The following is a 19,425-nucleotide window of genomic DNA, read 5'->3' as shown; positions in this document are numbered from 1 at the left end:
AACTGATACGTTAAAACAGTAAAATCTACAACATGGTCATCTCCTTGATCATGGGTTTTATCATAAAGCCCAGATGGCTTCAAAACTCTCTTACACTAATGTTTATAGTCTACTCTTGTAAGTAGTTATTGTATTTAATATTATTTTACTTATTTTTTAATGAAATCAAGCTAATTAAAAACTTGCATTATATAGATTTGCTTTTGTGTTATCTTACAAATTTTTTTATAAAGAGTGCTGAAGTGAATATTCTTTTCCTAGCTTTATTGTAGAAATTTTGCTGAAATATTTGAAGTTAAAGAATTGATGAGGTGTATAATGTTAACAGACATAACGAATTACATTTTTCTTTGTTTTTGTCACTATAGATAGTTTGGAAAATGTTAAGCTAAGGTTGGTAGGTAGGATGGGTGAAGACATCTATAAAAAGTGTCCAGGTTTCTTTAAGTAGTTAGGAAAACACCCCTGAATGAATGAAATTTGAAGCTGCTGGAAGCAACATGTGAGTGAATAAACATGCGTTGCCAAGCGAGCATCAATAACATGTGGCTCCTTAAGAAGTAAAGGATGTTTTGCCCTTTTGTGAAAATTTTGTTTTTAAGTTCCTTTTTTTTCTTTCTTTTTAAGAAAAAAAAAATGAAAGGTCATAATCATATGGAAAGTTAATCTTCATAAAGAATGAGTTGTTGTGATTGGGTGGTTAGCCCTTTTTAGCATTCATTATTTACTTGACTATATAAGAAAAAGGGCATGGGGTCAGAAACCCCTTATGAGTCATTAATTGGAATAGTATAATAAATTTCTGGAGATTATTAGCAAAAACATGGTTTAGTTTTAGAGTATACAACAGTCCATTGGAAATAGTTTACATATTATTTATGAATAAACATGTATGCCATAAGCATACATACCTACAGTAATATAGGTAAAAATGAGGAATGGATGCCAGTTAAACTTAGAATATTGTGAAACATAATTAAATTTAGAACCTTTAGGGGTCAGTGTTCCCTAAGAAAGGTTAAAAAAGGTTACTGTGCCTATCCAGATTAAATCTTAAATCTTCTCTGTTTTAAATATTTCTCACTGATTGAAGGTAAGAATCACACAGCTTGAAGAAGCTTTAGACAAAACCTTACAAGGTTATGAGTTTCTTCAGTAGTATTTTTAGGTTTGTTATTTTAGAAAATTATATTTAATATGTATTTAATACACAGAGTAGTTATTTTTACTTACATATTATCTCAGTTTAAATATGAATCATATTTTTAAACTATGTATTTTAACCTTAAAAAGTAAGCATGATTCTAAATCACTGTACTCATATGAAACATGAGATGAAAAACCACTTCTAGAACTACTTGTGTTAATGGAGTCCTTACATGTTGCAGTTTATTGGAGGCCAGCAAAAATTTTTTAAATCTTATCTTGCTGAATTTAAAAGTATAAAGCAACAGTCCTCTTTATTTTAGAACTGAACTAGCAATTACCTTTTGTAATCATGATGCTTAAGGTTCTTCTACCAAACAAAATAAATAACTAGGACTAAAACCAAGCAAAGGGTAACTTGTAAGTGGTTCACTAGTTTCTTATTGAGACAAACACTATTTAATTTTTGCTTGGCATTTGGAACTTGTGTGCCACCATCAATCTCTTATTATTGGTTCATTTCTCTTTCTTTCTGTCTTTTCACAAAATATATATTCTTTTTACCTTTTGTCCATCTGTTGTTCTGTAATTGAATTATGTCTAAAACTGTTGCATGATTTGCAAGCATTTTATGAGTAGACATCTATAGAAACACTGTAGAAAAAAACATCTAGGATCCTTTTAAATGCCTTTGATCATTTTGACTAAAATATGATTGTAGACTCATAACATTTTCATAAAATATTTTTCTTTAAAGCAGTGGGAAAGGAAATGGCAAGTTGCATAGAATGGACACCCATTTCTACCAGCAAGATAGCTGGTAGAAAAAAAAAAAGATTCCCTAGGCACCGTAATTAGACAGTCCTTGGAATACAAGGTTTTAAAAATATCTGGATAATCATTCTACATTAAATTATAGGACTTGAATTGTATTTAATAATTGGCTTTCTAGTAACTGTATATTTTCCCTAAATAAGTAATGCAATTTGTTTTTGTTTGTTTTAAAGCAGAAGTTAAAGTGCGCTGGAAAACCAATGCGTGTAATAATTTCAATAAAATGTTACAATAAAAACAACACAGGTTTTGGAACTAGATAGACCTGTGTTTCAGTCTTTTAATCTTCCACTTACTAGCTTACTTACCTGGACTTGGGTAAGTTTCATAATTTTTTTTTTAAGCGTGAGTTTTCTTGTGTATGGAAGAGATAATTCCTCTAGAACTGTTTTGAAGGTTAGGAATTGTGTATGTAAAAGCCCTACTGCAATACTTGAAACAGGAAATGAGTTTATTTAATATGTATTTCATATACTAGAGTATTTTCAGTATTGTGGTGGTGATAATGGTGTTTACAGATGAGGGGGGAAAAAAAAGATTGTTGACATATTTTACACAGGGCCTAAATAAATGGAGTGGTTGTTGTCATTGTTATTCCATCCAGCTGTAAAAGGTGTGTGAATAAAAAAGTTTTAAAAGTATTAAGAAACATAAATACCAGTACTTGAAATCATTAGTTTTTAAGAAGTCTGTTCTCTTTACATATGTTCACAATATCATTAGAAACTTGATTTTTTTCAAAGTAATACAGCTTATATTTAGCAAATATTTATATTTGATAGAATAGAATATAAAATCAATAATATTTATTTAGGGTAAAAACTAATTTTGCCTGTATTGAAATCCCAATTGCAATAAAACTCTTCAGATTATTGGCGTCACACAAGATGCCTTTTCATTTTGGCAAGTGTGAATTTAAGAATGTGTTTTTCATTTTCCACATCCCATAAAGGGGTTAAAAAAGAAAATTTTGAAGTCTGATTAAATTTACTATTCATCTCCATAGTACCTAACTTAATAGAGTGCTGGTAGCTTCTTACACATGACAGTCTAGAATATTTGAGAGAGTGGTTTTAGGACTACTGGCAGCTGGCCAGCAAGGATTGATTCATTTCCAGTGGAAATGCCAGGGCAACTCCTAAAAGAATGATTGAGGTTATACTATTTTATAAAGAAAAAGAAATTCTTTTATTATAAATAAATTTATTAAAGTAATGGGACTCTGGGTGTCTATTTTTAAGCTTGATATGAATGATTCTGTTACTGCTCTTGGCCTTGGTTAAAAAAAGGGAATGAAAAAACAAAAAATGTTTACAAGGACAACTTAGTTTTCTAACTGGTTATAAAGTTTGTAATGAACTGTGTTTTGTGATTCATCATTTCTGCTATGAATAATTCACATTTGTGAATTTATGCCATAAGTTATAGTTTTTACTTTTATTTTTTGGCAGTTTTTAAAATAGACTTTATTTTGTAGAGCAGTTTTGGGTTCCCAGCAAAATTAAGCGGAAAATACAGAGTTCGTATTTTACCCCTTACTCCTTAAGCCTGCATACGCACAACCTTCCCCACTATCAACATCCCCCACTACAGTGGGACATTTGCTGCAATTGATGCATCTGCCCATAAATTCTTAATAAGGGAAAAGTTTGTGAGCTATTAGGAATCTTTATTTCATTTTTGTTTTTATTGGGTTGTCGGAAAAGTCATGATGTATTTTTTCTCTGTTTTTCGTTGCAAAAATGTGTCATGACTTTTCCGACAACCCAGTACTAGATTGAGAGTGTTTTACATCAGTTCAGGCTATCCTCTTCATGTGGAATTCTTACTACTCTTTTGATGATTCATTTTGTAAAAATAATAATTACGAAAAAGAATAAGTATGAAAAATGGTAAATTTTTTTGAATAGGACCACTTCTCCCACATTTCTATACTATTGGTATGATCTTCTTTTTGTACAACTTGTGACTATATTTGTTTAAGGAAATCCAAGTCCACTTTTAATATGCAAGCTTTTTCAAGTTTATATTTGGCCATGAAAACATGAATATGTTATTTTTGAAATAGAAACAAACTACTTGGATTTTTCAAAAGTTTTTTGCTTTGTTTTAAATTCTTCATCTTTAAGCTCTTCGGAGCTCTTTGATAAAAGTCCTCATTCATTTCTAGTTATGGCCCATTCATGCCGGAGCACTTCCTGGAAAACAGAGTTACAATACAAATCTTAATAAAATATTTATTGAATCTTTAATTTTCTAGAAATTAGAATTTGTTTAGCATATTTAAGATGATGGTTGTGCTCCCCATAGTGACTATATTTGTCACTTTTAGTACGATTACTATAAAGTCCTGAGTGTCCATTGACACTTTGTTGATTTGGGAGATCTGAATCAATATACACTGGTGTATAGACTGAATGCAAGGCCGTTTACACAGTTGGTCCAGGTTGACTGACTGTTGGTAGAGTAAGACTGATGTGACTACTTTTAATGCATTTACTCCTTTTGGTTATAAAGAAATTTGATAGTTGAATAAAATATTTTTGGGGAGTTACCAAATACTTCAATTGTGTGTGTGTGTGTGTGTTTGTGTTTGAATCAAAACAGCTTTTCATGTAAGGCATTATTTTAATCTTTCGGAGAAGTTCCAGATACAGTTTGTTTTGCATTTTGCCTTTTGCATTTTTGTGTTTTCTTGGGGAATATCAAAAAGCAAATTTATAACAAATCAGACTACAAAATTTTGAAATTGGTTGCGTAGATTATTTCATAGTCTAAATGATTGAATTAAAATATCCTAATCTAAAGTGTTTGGATAAAATTGATAGTCATTTGCCAAATGGTAAAATTGTGCTGACAATGTGTGGTAAAAATTATTATTTTAGAAAATTCTATTTTGACTTTCACTTTTTTTCTTCTTTTTGAGTGATTCTAGTATTCACATATCGAAACTTTTTGGTACTTTAAAATCAGGATGCTAGTGGGTAAAAAGTTAAAAGTAATCAGTTCATATTGATAAAATTATACTTGTAGAGATACTACTGAATATGTTAGTTTTTGCTAACTAAGTATTTTATAAATTTAATCCTCCTTTTTAATACAATTTCACTGGCTGCACCTAAGGTAATTTTGCATACTCTAAAACATAGTAATGTTCATTGATCTGAGCATTTTTAGTGTAATAATGTAATCAGAGTTACGCACCAGATACCTATTTCCTTCTGTAGTTAATGTCCTTCTCCCCCTCTCCCCTGTTCACAGTTTTCAGATTAATATTGACTCCTAACAGATTAGGATAGGTAGGATTTATTCAGCAATAGCTTCCTGGAACAACACACGTAATAGAGGAAATGTGATAGGAAAGACAGAATGAATACGTAGTCCTTAAGGATTCAGGCTTTTGTTTAAATTCTAACATTTGGAATATGGAGTATACATTCCAAATATATACTATGTCCATTCCACAGATTAATGATAAGAATTTGCAATTCAAATGAATTCCTATTTTAAGTAGATTAAGTGTGTTTCAAATCTATCAGAAACCCAAATGTTGCAAAATTTGGAGTTAACTGAGTCTTTTACTCAATTGCTTTTAAGAGTGTAAAGTTAAAAAAAGTAATGATTTCAGTTCAGCAAATCTGATTGTTTCCTTTCAGAAACCTTCATTGCCTATATTTTATAATCAGTCAGTACAGAGTTTAAGACCAGGACAAGGCTGCATTAGTCCAGGTAAGGAGAGCAAAGACAAAACAAAACTTTGATTGAAAAAGCAGCCCTTGATCTCCTGAGAGATCAGTAGAGACCAGCGTCAGAGACTTCCTCTGCATGTTTAATAGGCCATTTGCTCTCCAAGATGTTCTATTGTAAATATATTGGTCCTTTATTACCTTTTTCTTTTTTTGAAGTCTTTGCCTCTCTGCCAAGTCATTTGAAATGAACGCATTATTAAAAAATATATAAATTAATTTAAAAAAATTTTTTTTCAGGAATTTAATGCTTTTTTTTAGTTAAAAATATTAACTCTAGCAAGGAGCTGACGATGCTATAGTATAATTAACATGATATTAGTGTAGTAGTCACAGCTGATTAATGAAATGGGCATCTCTACCTTTTCTTTTATGCATTTGTTTTTTTCCAAGAGAAGCAAATGGTGAATTAGAGTAAAACACATCATTTGCATAGTAAGTTATGTAATGATGCCATATAGAGTGTAATGATTTCCTAAAACCTTGTATTTAAAGTAACCTGAATTACAATGAGAGATAAACAGAATATTTACCCATTCCTTATGAGCTGCTGCTGATATGTAAATTTATTCTTCTACTTTGCACAAATATACTTTGGAGCTACTGCTTAAACACTTTGAGGTCCTTAGTCAAACAGTTTTAATGATGCCTCCAATATTGTGAAAGTGTGACATTTGATGAATGTCTCATATAGTTTTGATATCTGGGCACATGTCAACAACAAAAAAAATTGAACATTGGTTTGTCATGCAACACCTCGATAATTTATAATTTTACTGTTTATATCCATCTTGACATTTTTTATCTGACAAAGGCAGGTTTCATTTGGAATCTTAATCTGAGATTTATTTGGTGGATCTGGAAATCATAGCTAGGGTTCCCACAGGAAATGGTCCATCTACCAACAGATTAAATGGCAGTCCTGCAGTTGTTAGGGGAGCTCTGCATTTAACACACATGCATACTCATTCAGTCAGCACTGTGGAGAAAAATTAAAGTAGTAACCCAGGTTTAGGAACAATGTAGCTAAAAAGTCCCATATTTGCTGAATGACAAAGGGTTATATAGCAGCATTTCATTTTATTATTCGTGCTTGAATTTCTTGTTTGCTCTGTTGAGTCGGCTGACGAATACTAATAAATGCCTGCAACAATCCAGACGAGAGATGCCTGGCAACAAAGCTATGCGGTGGACCTCCCTGATCTTCTCCAGTTCACAACCTGACCTTTTGAAAAATTGGCTGGGCTAAGCTGCAGAATTTGGGTGTAATGGTTATTGTTAACTCCAGCTTTAGGATTTATTAATTTGTGTGATCAAGACTTACCTATACTTCAAAGTTTCAAAAGACCAAACACAATCATCCATCCATTAGAACGATCATTGTGTTTCAGTGATTTCCACTTAGTATCTGACTGGCAATTCTTCTATTTTTGTTTTCCAAATCTAAAAATGCTCTTAAGAAAAAAGAAAGGCACATATAAAGAAAACCTGTTTCTTTCTCTTCACATTTGTTATTGGAAAAGTTGCCTTCTATAAATGATTTATGGAATTGTTGAATTCGTGGACAATTGGTATGTGTTCAGACTTAAAAATATATAACTATGAAACCTATTTCACTTGAAGTTGTAGAAATTTAAGATTTACCGAGTTCATATTTTTAACTGCTTTATATAAATTGTTCTTGTAATAAGAAAAATTAAGAAAGGGTAAAAAACGTTAGGAATACATAGTAAGTAGCCAAATAGTTCATATCACTGGGGGACAAAAAAAAAAATAAACATTACCATTATGTTAGTTAATCAAATTGCAGGATAGTTTTTACAGTCATTTCAGCCTAAGTAATATTTATAATGGTTTAAATGAGGTGATATAAGTTTTACAAAGCTTTAATTTATGTGATATGTTCATAAGCTAATTAGGGAGTCTAAGTTTTAGGAGATTACACCATTGTACTTGTTCATGGCCTTCATATAGTGAAGAATGTTAAAATTTAGAAGCTGAAACATTATGATAGAACTTAGTTCTTATACAGAAATCTGACCTTTTCTCCAATAGAATGAATATTGGCGTGCTCGTGATTATTTCAGACTTTAAACAAACAACAACTTTTAAAAATTTGGTATAGTGCTACCGCTTTAAATAGCTTTTTTATAATAAAACAAGTAACAAAATTCAGGTAGAGTAATTTCTGTGACTAACCAGTAGAGAGTTTGAACCATAGTCTTCTACTAAGTCACTGAATTGTCTTAATCGAAGATGAAATAACCTCACCATTTATTTTGACATGTTTATCAGATATACAACCATGTATAGGAATGTCAAGGATATAGTTTATTTTGAATGTCCAACCCTCATATCCAAATAACTAAATTATGTGACATTGACAGGCTTCATGATTTTTCAGCCTTATAAACTTTTATAACACCTTACCTCAGTATCTTATAGCTACATCCAGCCTCTCTTCCCCATATGTTCTTGACTTCCCCTCAATATTATAAAATACACCTTATTAGAACTATATAAGACTGTATCTGTGCTTTCCAACATGGTAGCTAATGGATCTTTTCCTAATGTCAGGATGTTAGATTTTGAAGTCCTATTATTTCTGTAATTGACTAGTTTGATAATCTAATACAAACTTTATTAAACCATTATGTACTTGTTACAAGTTTTGACCTTGTTAAGTATTTTCTCGTTATTATATGTTTTTCATTGAATGAGATAGCGTTTTATTTTTCATGTCCATGTCTTCTGATATTTTAATAAGAAATATTTTTCTTATATCTTATTTATTCTTACTGTATTTTAATAAGAACATACTTTGCTTTTAGTGAAACAGGTTTTCTCAGATAGTAATAGCTATCTCTATAACATTTATTGAGGATGTATTCTTTGCTGACACTTTTCTAAGAGACTATTATAGAACTTAAATAATTTAATCCTCATAACAACCTTTTGAGATAGATGCTATTGTGTACTTTTTTATTGATAGGGAAGTTGATAAAGGTTAAGTAATTTGTTAAAAGTCTGGTAGAGCCAGAATTAAAAAGCTTCAGGTCTGTCTTCAGAGCCCATACACTGTGGTTCTGCTTGAAAGATCTAAATAGACCAGTGTTCTAGTTGGAAGGTCTATACTTTTCTCTTTTACACACGTATATTAGGTGCGACCGCTGTAATATGGTAGATGTTTTTGGTATCTTTTTCTTTTACGTTTTTTTGGGGAAAAAGCCCACATATGCAAATGTATAAAACTAACCCTTCTTCCCACAAAAAAGGAAACAGAAATATTTAGTAAAGGAAATAAATAGTATTTGTACACACATGCAGATAGATACATAACCTACATTTAACTTAGTTGAGGAATTGGTAGCAGTTATTAGGAACCACTAACTGATGTTGTTCTGATTATGTTGAAACTAATATTTATTTAGAAAAATCCTTAACCATTGAGAAAAAGTAAACATCTTTTGTTTAAAATGTGGGACAACTGTAGCCATTCTATCATCACATCAAATTTACACAGCTATTTAATAGCAAAAAATACGTTTTATCATTTTGATAGTCTTACATAATAAGATGCACAATATACAAAAGAAAGAAGCAATAAGCATGAGATTTTTATTTTTTATATTTATGAAATAAGATGCGACAGTATAAGTAATAACTTTTCAAAAAAAAAAAAGATAGAGTTTAAAGAAGTGGTGACTGATTGTGTTAGCAAGTGTCAGAGAGTACATTACCAAATTCCCTCCTTTAGGTTCATTTTAAATATAAATTTCCCTGAGTAGCACCTGCATTGGAAGGAACAAGAGATCCATTTATTTGAATGTACTTGCCTATAATACTTCTATTCGCCTTTCTCTTTTCTGATGGTGAGCTCTCAGGTAGCTGGGATGTTGCTATTCTGAGTAACCCCAGTAGCATCCCTGGAGACAATTCTAGCTCAACCACTCTGAAGAAACAGCTCTGTAAACAGTATTGACCCCCCTGGGGACCATCAAATCCATTTACACAGATACCAGTTGTCACAAACTATTTACAAAGCCAGATAGAACAGAATTTCCCAGCCTCTAAGAATCCCTATTTGATTCCAGCCACCTCCTCACTGATGTATACTAGTTGTGAATAACAGTTATTTTTTGGCTATGAGTCATTTCTTGGATAGCATCAATTCAACTGAGTATATTATACATTAATGTGTAATTGTCTGGAGAATTGAACTCAAAGGGGATCCTAAAACTTTCTTTCCTAAGATAGGAAATCGTATGATACTGTTAATTTTCTAGACTATGGAATTGAGAATTTAATAAAATGCTAGCATTAAGATAGTTGCAACAGTGATAATTCCAGAAGTAAAGAGAGAGTTTGTTGGATCATGAAAGTGGTCCATTGGAAATAGCGTGAAAGTCACTAGAGAGATACAGCATATAATGCAGCCAGCCTAGGCACATATATTAAATAGTAAGATTCCAAAAAAACAAATCTTCAATAAACCCACCCACTTGCCCAGGTGAATAAACTGTCCCTAGCAATAGCTGTAGGTGTCATTTGAGGAATACCTTGTAGCAATCTTCCATAACATCATTTTCAGTGGTCACAGGATAAGTTTACTTGGAAGTGGGAACATTAGATAGTAATAGCAAAAATTGGCAAATATATTTGGTTTGAAGTATCAAATTCCTACGTCCAAATAATACAGTGTGCCCACAGAAGAGCAAATAAATAAAGGAATTGATAGTCGTAAAAAAATATCCTATTGCCTAACTCTGAAGAAAGAAAGACCTCATAGACTTATGAAGAAGAAATTGAAACTTTATTCTCTAAGTCCATATGAAGAAATGAATTTAAATAGTAATAACAGTAATAATGATGAAACAATTAATGATGACATTGATTAAACAATGAAGCAAATTACAGAAGTTTATAGCGTTTCCATTTAAAACCATGTGATGAGCGAGAGGAATCAATAGAAGTTTTTGTTTTAAGCTTTCATCTGTCTAGAGAAAAGAGTTTGCATCAGAAGTGAATATCTTCTTTAAAAAATTTGTCTTACCTAATTGACTAGTGTGCAAAACAGGCCCATAACTTTACTTTTTGTTGCATTTTGTTGACTTATATATTTCTATTTCTATATATAATTCTTTTTCAAGTGATAAGCAATACAAATAGCTCTACTAAAAGCTTTTAGTAGCCTCATTTCATTAGCACTTCATAAAGATCTTCTGAGCCATAAAGCTTAGGGAAAATAATTGATGACTGAATTAGAGTCACCAAGGGCTATTATCTTTTCTTGGTTGGAGAAGGTACTAACTCAGAAATTGAATTTAAGTTGGTCTTGGAATAGGTTAAAAAAAAAAAAAGAAAGAAAAAAGCAAGATGCAATTTGATAGAACAGTATCTTAAAATCTGACTTTTGAAAAATCAAAATGTATCATGCCTACAACTTACTCTCAAATGTTTCAGAAAAATTGTATATGTGTAGGTAGGTAGGTAGGCAGGCAGATAAATAGATACAAAGAGAATGAATAATAAAGTGTAGTAAAATGTTAACATTTGGGGAATCTGGGTGAAGGTTATATAGGAATTCTTTGTACTGTTATTGCAACTTTTTATAAGACTGAAATTATTTCAAAATAAAATGGTAAAAAGAAATGACTATTATCTACAATCAGTTCTTGTCACCTTTCTCATCTGTCTTGTCTTTAGCATGTTTATATATACAGTCCATGAAGTCTTTAGCATTTGGCTCTCATTTCTCCTTTCCATTTCTTGCCGTTTTTCTGGATGACTTCAGTGTCTTCAGAAGTGACGCTTTCATTACCCTAATTCCTTGATTTCCTCCTCTCGAATTACCTTCACGAACATCAGTCTGTTTCATCATCCCATTCCCAGATGAGCCACATCCTGGACTTTTGACATCTTACTCATTTTAACAATTTTTACTCCCTGACTGTAACATCTTGTCCTTTTGATATGAGGAATGACTTTGTGTTTTTCCTAAAGCTATTCATTCCCTGTGCCAATGCCTGTTCTTCCTGTTCTGTTCTTATTCTCACAGTCTGTCAACTTTTTCTTTACTTAACCTAACGCAAACCCTTTGGCAGTTCATTACTTTGCATATTCCTCCTTGTTCTTGTCTGGAACAAATGCCTGTGTGAAGTCTTCCTCAAGTTTCCAGTTGAGCATCAGCATATCTAGCATATTTTGTATTTGGTCTCTAAAGTCCTAGCAGAGTTCTTACCACATTGTACTCAAGTCATTAAATTTGTTTGCCTTCCTCACTGTACTATAGAGTCCTGAGGGGAGAGAGTCTGTTTATTACTTCTCTAAATTTTTCTAGTACTTATCATGGACATATCACACTGCAGGTTTCCCGTGAATTATTAAATTCGTTAAAAATTAATGAATAAATAAATTAATTAGAAGGGTCACACTTTCTACACAAGTGGTTGAATTCTGATATAGAATAATGCAGTATGGCAGAGTAGAAGATCCTTGAGAGCATTCAGAGGATTTAAACAATATTTGTTAAAATAGTTAGTTTAAAAAAAAAGCAGACAGAAAAAAAGCTTTTGTAAATCAGCCTTGTTTACTCTAGGACTTGTTGAGTTCATTTTGATAATACTATAAGGGGTTTTAATTACCGTGATCTAGGAGGGATCAACAAAGATTCCTCTTGTTGGGAAGCCCCCATCTCTGCCCTGAGTTTGGAGGTGATAGCACAGTCACAGGTGAAAAGGCAGTGATTTACCAAGAAATCAACGAATCACAAAATTTGACATTAAGTAAGCTGAAGTAAGAAAGAGAGTTATAACTGTAGGAAGCAAATAGCAACTATAGATAGCAATGTTGGGGGGTAAACACTGGAAGGTTAGGAATAAAAAAAACTGAAAGGAGAAAGATGCTAAACTAGACCCAGAAACAGAGGTAAAAAAACCCAACAAGTTGTAGAGAATGCTAAGTTTGGTTTCAGAAACAGGTCATAGAGTTGAGATTTAAGATTCTGAACGGTTCGTGTAGTGTTGTCGCAGGGAACTGGGGCTGTTTATAGCTGACAGTACTCCATGCCTCATCCTTTTACTTTGTAGTAATTCTTTGTACCTCATAAACTGGAGAATAGTATAGGCCCTAATAGTTAGTTACCTTTTTGATGTCCCTGGGGACAATTTTTGTTATTTGATATTGCTTCCAGTAACTATTTATAATTTTCTTTTGTTTGAATTACTTATAATGTTCTATGTTAATGTTAGAAAGCATAGATTGTTAATGATATAGTGGCATTCCTTAATGATATAGTGGCATTCCTTAGTGTCCATTTATAGAATCTCTCATTCAGATTTTGGGGGTTCCATCCTACCAATACCAGCCTACTCTAGAAAAGTAGCATGATGAACATCTAAAGCAAACCAAGTAAGCATTTTGAGATGTCAGAAAGCAACCTAAATAATCTCCAGAAACCTAAAATCATTAAATTTTAAATCAAAACAGAATATGTTGAAAGTTCGCAGCCATCTTACAGTATGTAATTATGATAGCACATTTCTCCCAATTTGTTCTTTCAAGATGAAATCAAAGAGTAATTTACTAAAAATTATTTCTGATCTAGCTTCAGCCACCAATAAGTTATGTCCAGGACTTGAAGTTTATAACTGACTATACCTAATTTCAGCATACATACAAGCAAAAAAATGTCTCCTTAAAGAAAGAATACTTCGTGAGAGGTCCCTTATTTATAGATGCCTCATTTTATTTTATTCTGAAACTACTTTCTTGTGCCTTAGGACGATTTTAAGTTTGGCAGGTTGGCGAAGGCATAATCAACAAGCAGGTGCAATTCACCTGCTTTTTAAAATTCAAGAATTATTTCTGCTGGAAATAATAAAGTATTAGTTACAATCAGTATTTTTGCCTGTTGATCTTATTTTGTGCACGTGTGTGTGTGTGTGTGTGTGTGTGATATTTCTCTCAAAAAATCAGATATACACTATTCCTTTGAAATAGCTATTATTTACTAATTGCAGCTTAAAATAATTTTATGAGATCCCAGGCATTGAAAAATAGATTCTCTAATGTGTAATATATATCTGATAAAATGGAAGTTAAAAAGAACTCATGTTCATTTTATAATTTTATGATGATGATTACAAAAATGATAGCTGCCAGACACTAAGCCTGGTATTTTGGATATATTATTAATTCAGTTAATCCTCACAACAACTCAGGTAAGTGTTATTATGTTTCTATTTTAAAAACAAGAAACTGAAGCATGGATGGGTTAAGTTACTTGCCCAGAGTTATGCATTTGGCAAAGCTGGAATCTGAGCCAGGCAGTCTGATACCATAGTTCTTTGCACAATATCACTTCATTATAATCACTAACTTTTTGCAACCTATTTTTAAAAATTTAGGGAAAAAAATGTAATCTGAAAAATAATACCTCTAAATCAGTGTTTCTCATCTTTGATTTTGTGCTGAAGTCACCCAATCACTCTCAGACATTTTGATTTAATTAGTATAGGTATAGTCTGGGCTATAGGATTTCTAGACATTCCTCTGGTTATTCCAACCTGCAGCCAAGGTTTAAACCACTGTCCCGAATGCCCACTCGCTGTGAGAATGGAAATATTAATGGCAGAACTACACTGTACATGCTTACATGATTGCTGTAGGAGTAAGACTAGAAAGTACATGTTTAAAGCTATAAAATAATCCACAAAAATACTCATTTGAATGATTCAGTATGAGCTATGGTGTTACGTAATCATGTGTTTTTTGTATTGCTTTACATACAGATGTAGCCCATAGTTGTCTTGAACAGGAAACTGCAGAGAGAAATGAAACTACACAGCCAGCTGAGCAACTGACTGTGAATTCTAAGGGAAGCATGGATCAGAAATCCAATGAATTAGTTAATGAAGCCATATATGAAGGCATGGAACCGCCAGGGCAGAGATCAAGGAATTCTCCTTATCCGGGTGATGAGACATCTTTCTGCACTACTGAAAAATCCAAGTGAGTACTGGTAGCCTTAGATTTAGAAAGTAAGAATTGGGAGAACTGTTTCTTCCTCCCAACTTCCCTGCCTCCCCCCATTCTCCCTTCCTGCTTTTTGATGTGAGTGAAATTTGACTTAGTAGGGAATCTACCAGAGTTTTCTACTGTTTCCATTACATCAATGTGATGTGTCTAGATCACTAAATGAAAAAGCACAAGATGAGTTTGAATAAAAACCATGTGGTATTATTCCTTGTTGAATATTATTTTCTGTAACCTTTCATTATAGATTGGGAAATAACTCTTGAGTTGATATAAATGGGATATTATTAATCAGAGCCCCAAACTGTCAGCTCCAGGACAAAAGAAGCCAAAGATGTGTTCTGGTTTTGGTTAGCATTTAAATGAATCTGAATGCTTTTAGAAGGGCCTTCCTTGTACATTCCCATTTGTCTGCCTTATATTACATCCTGCAGCTCATCCCCATTCACCTTATGTACCTATCCTATGAAGGGATTTGCATTGGTGACACTTGTGACTTTTACCTATGGGATTATGGTTCTTTGATAATTAGTAATGTGTTATGAAAATACCTCTAAATTACAAAAATTTCAATGACTAATATATTTTCAGTCCAGGCAAAATCTTATTTTATAGAGTATATTTTAACAGGTTTGCATAGGAATACCTATTTCTATTTACTTAAAAATTTTTCAATAGCTATATTAATATTTTCCTACCTCTTAGCAATGAGTTATAGTCTTACTAAAGTACAGATTGGAGTACACTTTGGGGGAATATGGATAGGGATGAATGAAGAGGTGATAACATTTTATAACCACATGGAAAAAATAGAGATTGGGCGAAAGCCAGAGTATAAGATACCTAGTATAATTGCAGCAGAAGATATGCATGGTAGGTATTGCTGCATTTACTGTTTCAGGACTTACTGCTTAATTTCTTCTTAGAGACTCTTAAGTTTTACCTATGCGTACAAATATAATGTAATGACTTCAAAAAAAGAGCTTGTTTCCTCTCCCTTCCCTTCCTTTACACCACTTGCTAATAAGTTCATACTCTTAAATAGCATGCAAAATGTCACACACAAAAAACAAATTTGCTTACTCTTAAATGTTACAAGGAAAGGTTTTCATTTTTAATACATTTTGATTTAATAATGAAATTATATTCTGTCAGCCAAATTGAAAAAGTTATGATTATTGTTCCCATATTCAAAAAATGAGAATTGTATCTAGTCCTGACCAACAGGACCAATTAAATTAATATTCACAGCCTCTAAAACCCGAATTCTTTAAGTACACTGAACCATGAGTCTCTATAGACATTACTAAATGCTTTCCTCCATTAGCTCTCTCAGCTGATTAGCACGTCTGTGAAAGTGATATATTTATTCTTTTTATCTATAAGATTTTCTTAACAGTGCATAACAAGAGAAATTTAAAATTAAGTAACTATATATTATTTTTAAGGTTAAATTTGTCTCCCCATTTGAAGAGCAAAATTTGTAGATCCTGTGTAGTTGAAATCACATGAGTATATTGTTTAATGGTTTCCTTTATTACAGCATTATGGAACATACAAATAATGATTTGCATTATGAATCTATGACTCCATGTCGAGTTACTTCAGACTTCACTAACGAGAAGACTATAGCATTTCTTCTAACAGAGTTGGACCATCTCAGAGCAAGCAATAAAAAGGTACAATGTAGAAAATCTGGTAATCGGACACTATGGTTTTAGCTATTGACCTTCTAAATTTCTTTGTTGTCCATCATAATTCAGTTTTATTGTGTACTTTAATCTTTTGAACAGTAGCTTTATGTTGGTGCCTGCCATGCCATCAGGGTAGGATTGAGTTGAGATTTGGCTATGAAAAGCAATTTCTTTGGCTTCCTGCCTTTTGCTGGTCTGTAAAATCACTTCCTTTTTTCATAAATCTGTGGTACCTTGAGCAGTTACCTTAAAAAATATATTCATTCAAGTTTTATTGTGGTAAAACTTTATTTAAGTATTACGGAGAATGAGAAATTTATTGCACTGGGTTTCATGTTACTTTTTTTTTCTTATTAGTGTTTTGTGCCTTGTATTTCACCTTAATAACATATGTAATTGAACTTTAAAGTAGCAAAGCTTGGCAATATTGTCATTTACCTTGAGTTATACTGCTGCATTTTTGCCCAATCCAATTTATGTCGTGTTCTGACTATTTATAGTTTCATTCCTTTGAGCATTAAATAATGTTCATTTTTTGTACCTTTTTTTTTTTTTTAACCTCTACATACTTTTCTGACTTTATTCTAGTTGTTTGACCTGATCAAACTGAAGCAATATGTTAGGGATCTTGGTCATGTCTGATGGAAAAAGAACTCAAATGACCAAAGCCAAGTTAGAAATTTGAAAAACAAAAAATAAAAAAAACATTTGGAGGGAATCTGTACGAGAGCAGGAAATAGTTTCTGTACTTTCATTTATCAGTTATGTATTACATGCCAATTGTGAAACAGGCGCCAGTTACCAATTTAAATGGAATATGATGGGATGGCATTCTCAAAGAGAGATTTGTTTCAGATATTAAAATTATCTTAATTTTGTTTCAAAATATTAGAATTACTTGGAGAAGCTGTAAAGCTGTGCTGTCCTTTTATTTTTGTTTTTTTAGAACTTCTACTTTCAGACAATAGAATGGGTCAGATTGCTTTTTGCAGTAGTTATTTTTAATAATTATGTTGCTCCTTCTTTAATTCCTTTTGTCTAGACACATAAATTAAGTTTCTATCATATAGTTTTTATAATTCCTATGTCGTTAAATGTAATTATTAATTCATAAAATACCTTAAAACCTTAAATATAGTGAGGGTTTTTTCCTTGGAGTTATGTGTTTAGGCAGGTAAATGTAACGTTATTTTTAGAAAAAAAACAAAATTTTACTTTGGGATTAATTATATTTGTGCAAGAAATTTCTCAGATAAAAATCTATTTTTTTTTCAATGTGGTTAAGCTTCAAGAAAAACTGATTAAAGAAGATAAAGAACAGAGAAAACTAAAGCTTAAGCTGGAACTCCAAGAGAAAGCAGCAGAAGCTCAAATTGCTGAAAAGACCGCAGGTATGGTAGATAAATATTAACATATGGCCTTAAGAAATATACACAAGGCTATTATATTATATGGCTTCGTGAAGACTACCATACTAGCTTATTTGCCAAAGGAGGGGAGGCTCTCTTTTTTTTTTTTGGCTTCTTAGAAAATAGGTAGCCTTAACATCCTGGTACTGGTATTAGTAAGAGCTTTACCTGTATTCATACTGATTTGGGCATTAAATGCATTGTTAACACCATGTCAATCCAATCACAAAAAGGTTGTTTGTTTTGTTGGAAGGGCCTGAACAAACAAGGGGAAATAATGATTACCAGTGCCTCTACCTTTCAACCAGCAGTTCAAATACCACTTATTGTTTTAGCTCAATGAGAGGAAATATTCCTCCTTTGTATGAAGACAGTCATGTATTCATTACCAGTGAAAACCTACATTTGATTTAAAAACCTGTTTTGTGCAATTAATAAGTTTTTATCTGATGATATGGATGATGATGGAGATAATGTTTTCTCTGAGATTGACGTGAAGGGCTGCCAAAGTTTAAGATTATAAATGACTGCCTTAAGTATGTTTCGGAGCCTATCTTTATTCACAGATTCTTTGCAAGGAGAAATTTATTTAATGCATCTGTGACGTGTTACAGACATGATCAGATGACTCTCATACTTACATACATATATGTGTATACACACACACATATGTATGTCACTGTGATTCTTCCTCACACTATTTTAGTGTGTTAAGAAAAGAGAAATTTCATAGAATAATAGAAATTAACATTCAGAGGCATTTTAGAGATTACTTATTTTAACAATTTTATATTTTTAGAATGATTTTGATAAAATAATTGTATTTTGTTATTAGTTTGAAATTGTAATTATACTTTATGAGCCACTTAGCCTTTGGTGCATATACAAAAGAATTCTGGTATTTTCTGTCAGAGACATTAACAGATATAGCCTGTCTTCCAAATATTACTGTGCAAAGTAAAACTAAACATCACTATGCAAATACAACCAAAGTGACTATAAATAAACACTCCAGCTAAATACCAGATGGTTGCTTTTCTACTAATGTTAAAATTCTATGAATTTGGGAGGAGGGGCTTTTTGTGGGGAAATATGAGAGTAATATATTAAGGAAAAGTAACAGTATGTTAAAAATGGATAATGCAAATATAAATTTAGAACAATTTGAAAGTCTCTTGACTTTTTATATTGAATATATGCAGTGTCATAAAAAAATATGATGACTGTTTAAATAAAACAATTTATTGCCATAAAAGACACAGTGCCATTAATCCCCCTTAGAATACTCGCCCTCACTTAGAACACACTTATCCCATCGTTCTTGCCACTTTCTGAAGCAGTTCTGAAAGCCCTCTTTTGTGAGTATCTTTAGTTGTGCTGTTGTGGCTGCCTCAATATCCTGAATTGATGCAAAACGTTTACCTTTCACGGTCATTTTGACTTCTGGGGAAGAGTCAGAAGCCGCATGGTGCCAGATCCGGTGAATAAGGTGAATGAGAACACACCGTAATGTTTTTATTTGACAGAAATTGCCGTACCAGAAGCGATGTGTGACACAGA

At 32.2% G+C, this 19,425-nt stretch overlaps 1 protein-coding gene across 5 annotated transcripts in view; it reads left to right on the top strand.

Annotated features, from left to right (window-relative positions):
• The window catches only part of MIPOL1 (mirror-image polydactyly 1), a 268,247-nt gene that overhangs the window by 36,187 nt on the left and 212,635 nt on the right, over nt 1–19,425 (top strand). For all 5 annotated transcript variants that reach the window (XM_019644722.1, XM_019644724.1, XM_019644723.1 and 2 more), the window contains 3 exons: nt 14,519–14,738; nt 16,306–16,441; nt 17,742–17,847. In XM_019644722.1, the coding sequence (XP_019500267.1) occupies nt 14,519–14,738; nt 16,306–16,441; nt 17,742–17,847 (462 nt within the window). The remainder of the gene's footprint in view (nt 1–14,518; nt 14,739–16,305; nt 16,442–17,741; nt 17,848–19,425) is intronic.

The sequence above is a fragment of the Hipposideros armiger genome, unplaced genomic scaffold, assembly GCF_001890085.2.
Source record: "Hipposideros armiger isolate ML-2016 unplaced genomic scaffold, ASM189008v1 scaffold_90, whole genome shotgun sequence".
Lineage (NCBI taxonomy): Eukaryota > Metazoa > Chordata > Mammalia > Chiroptera > Hipposideridae > Hipposideros > Hipposideros armiger.
This window is presented reverse-complemented; position numbering and strand designations above follow the sequence as displayed.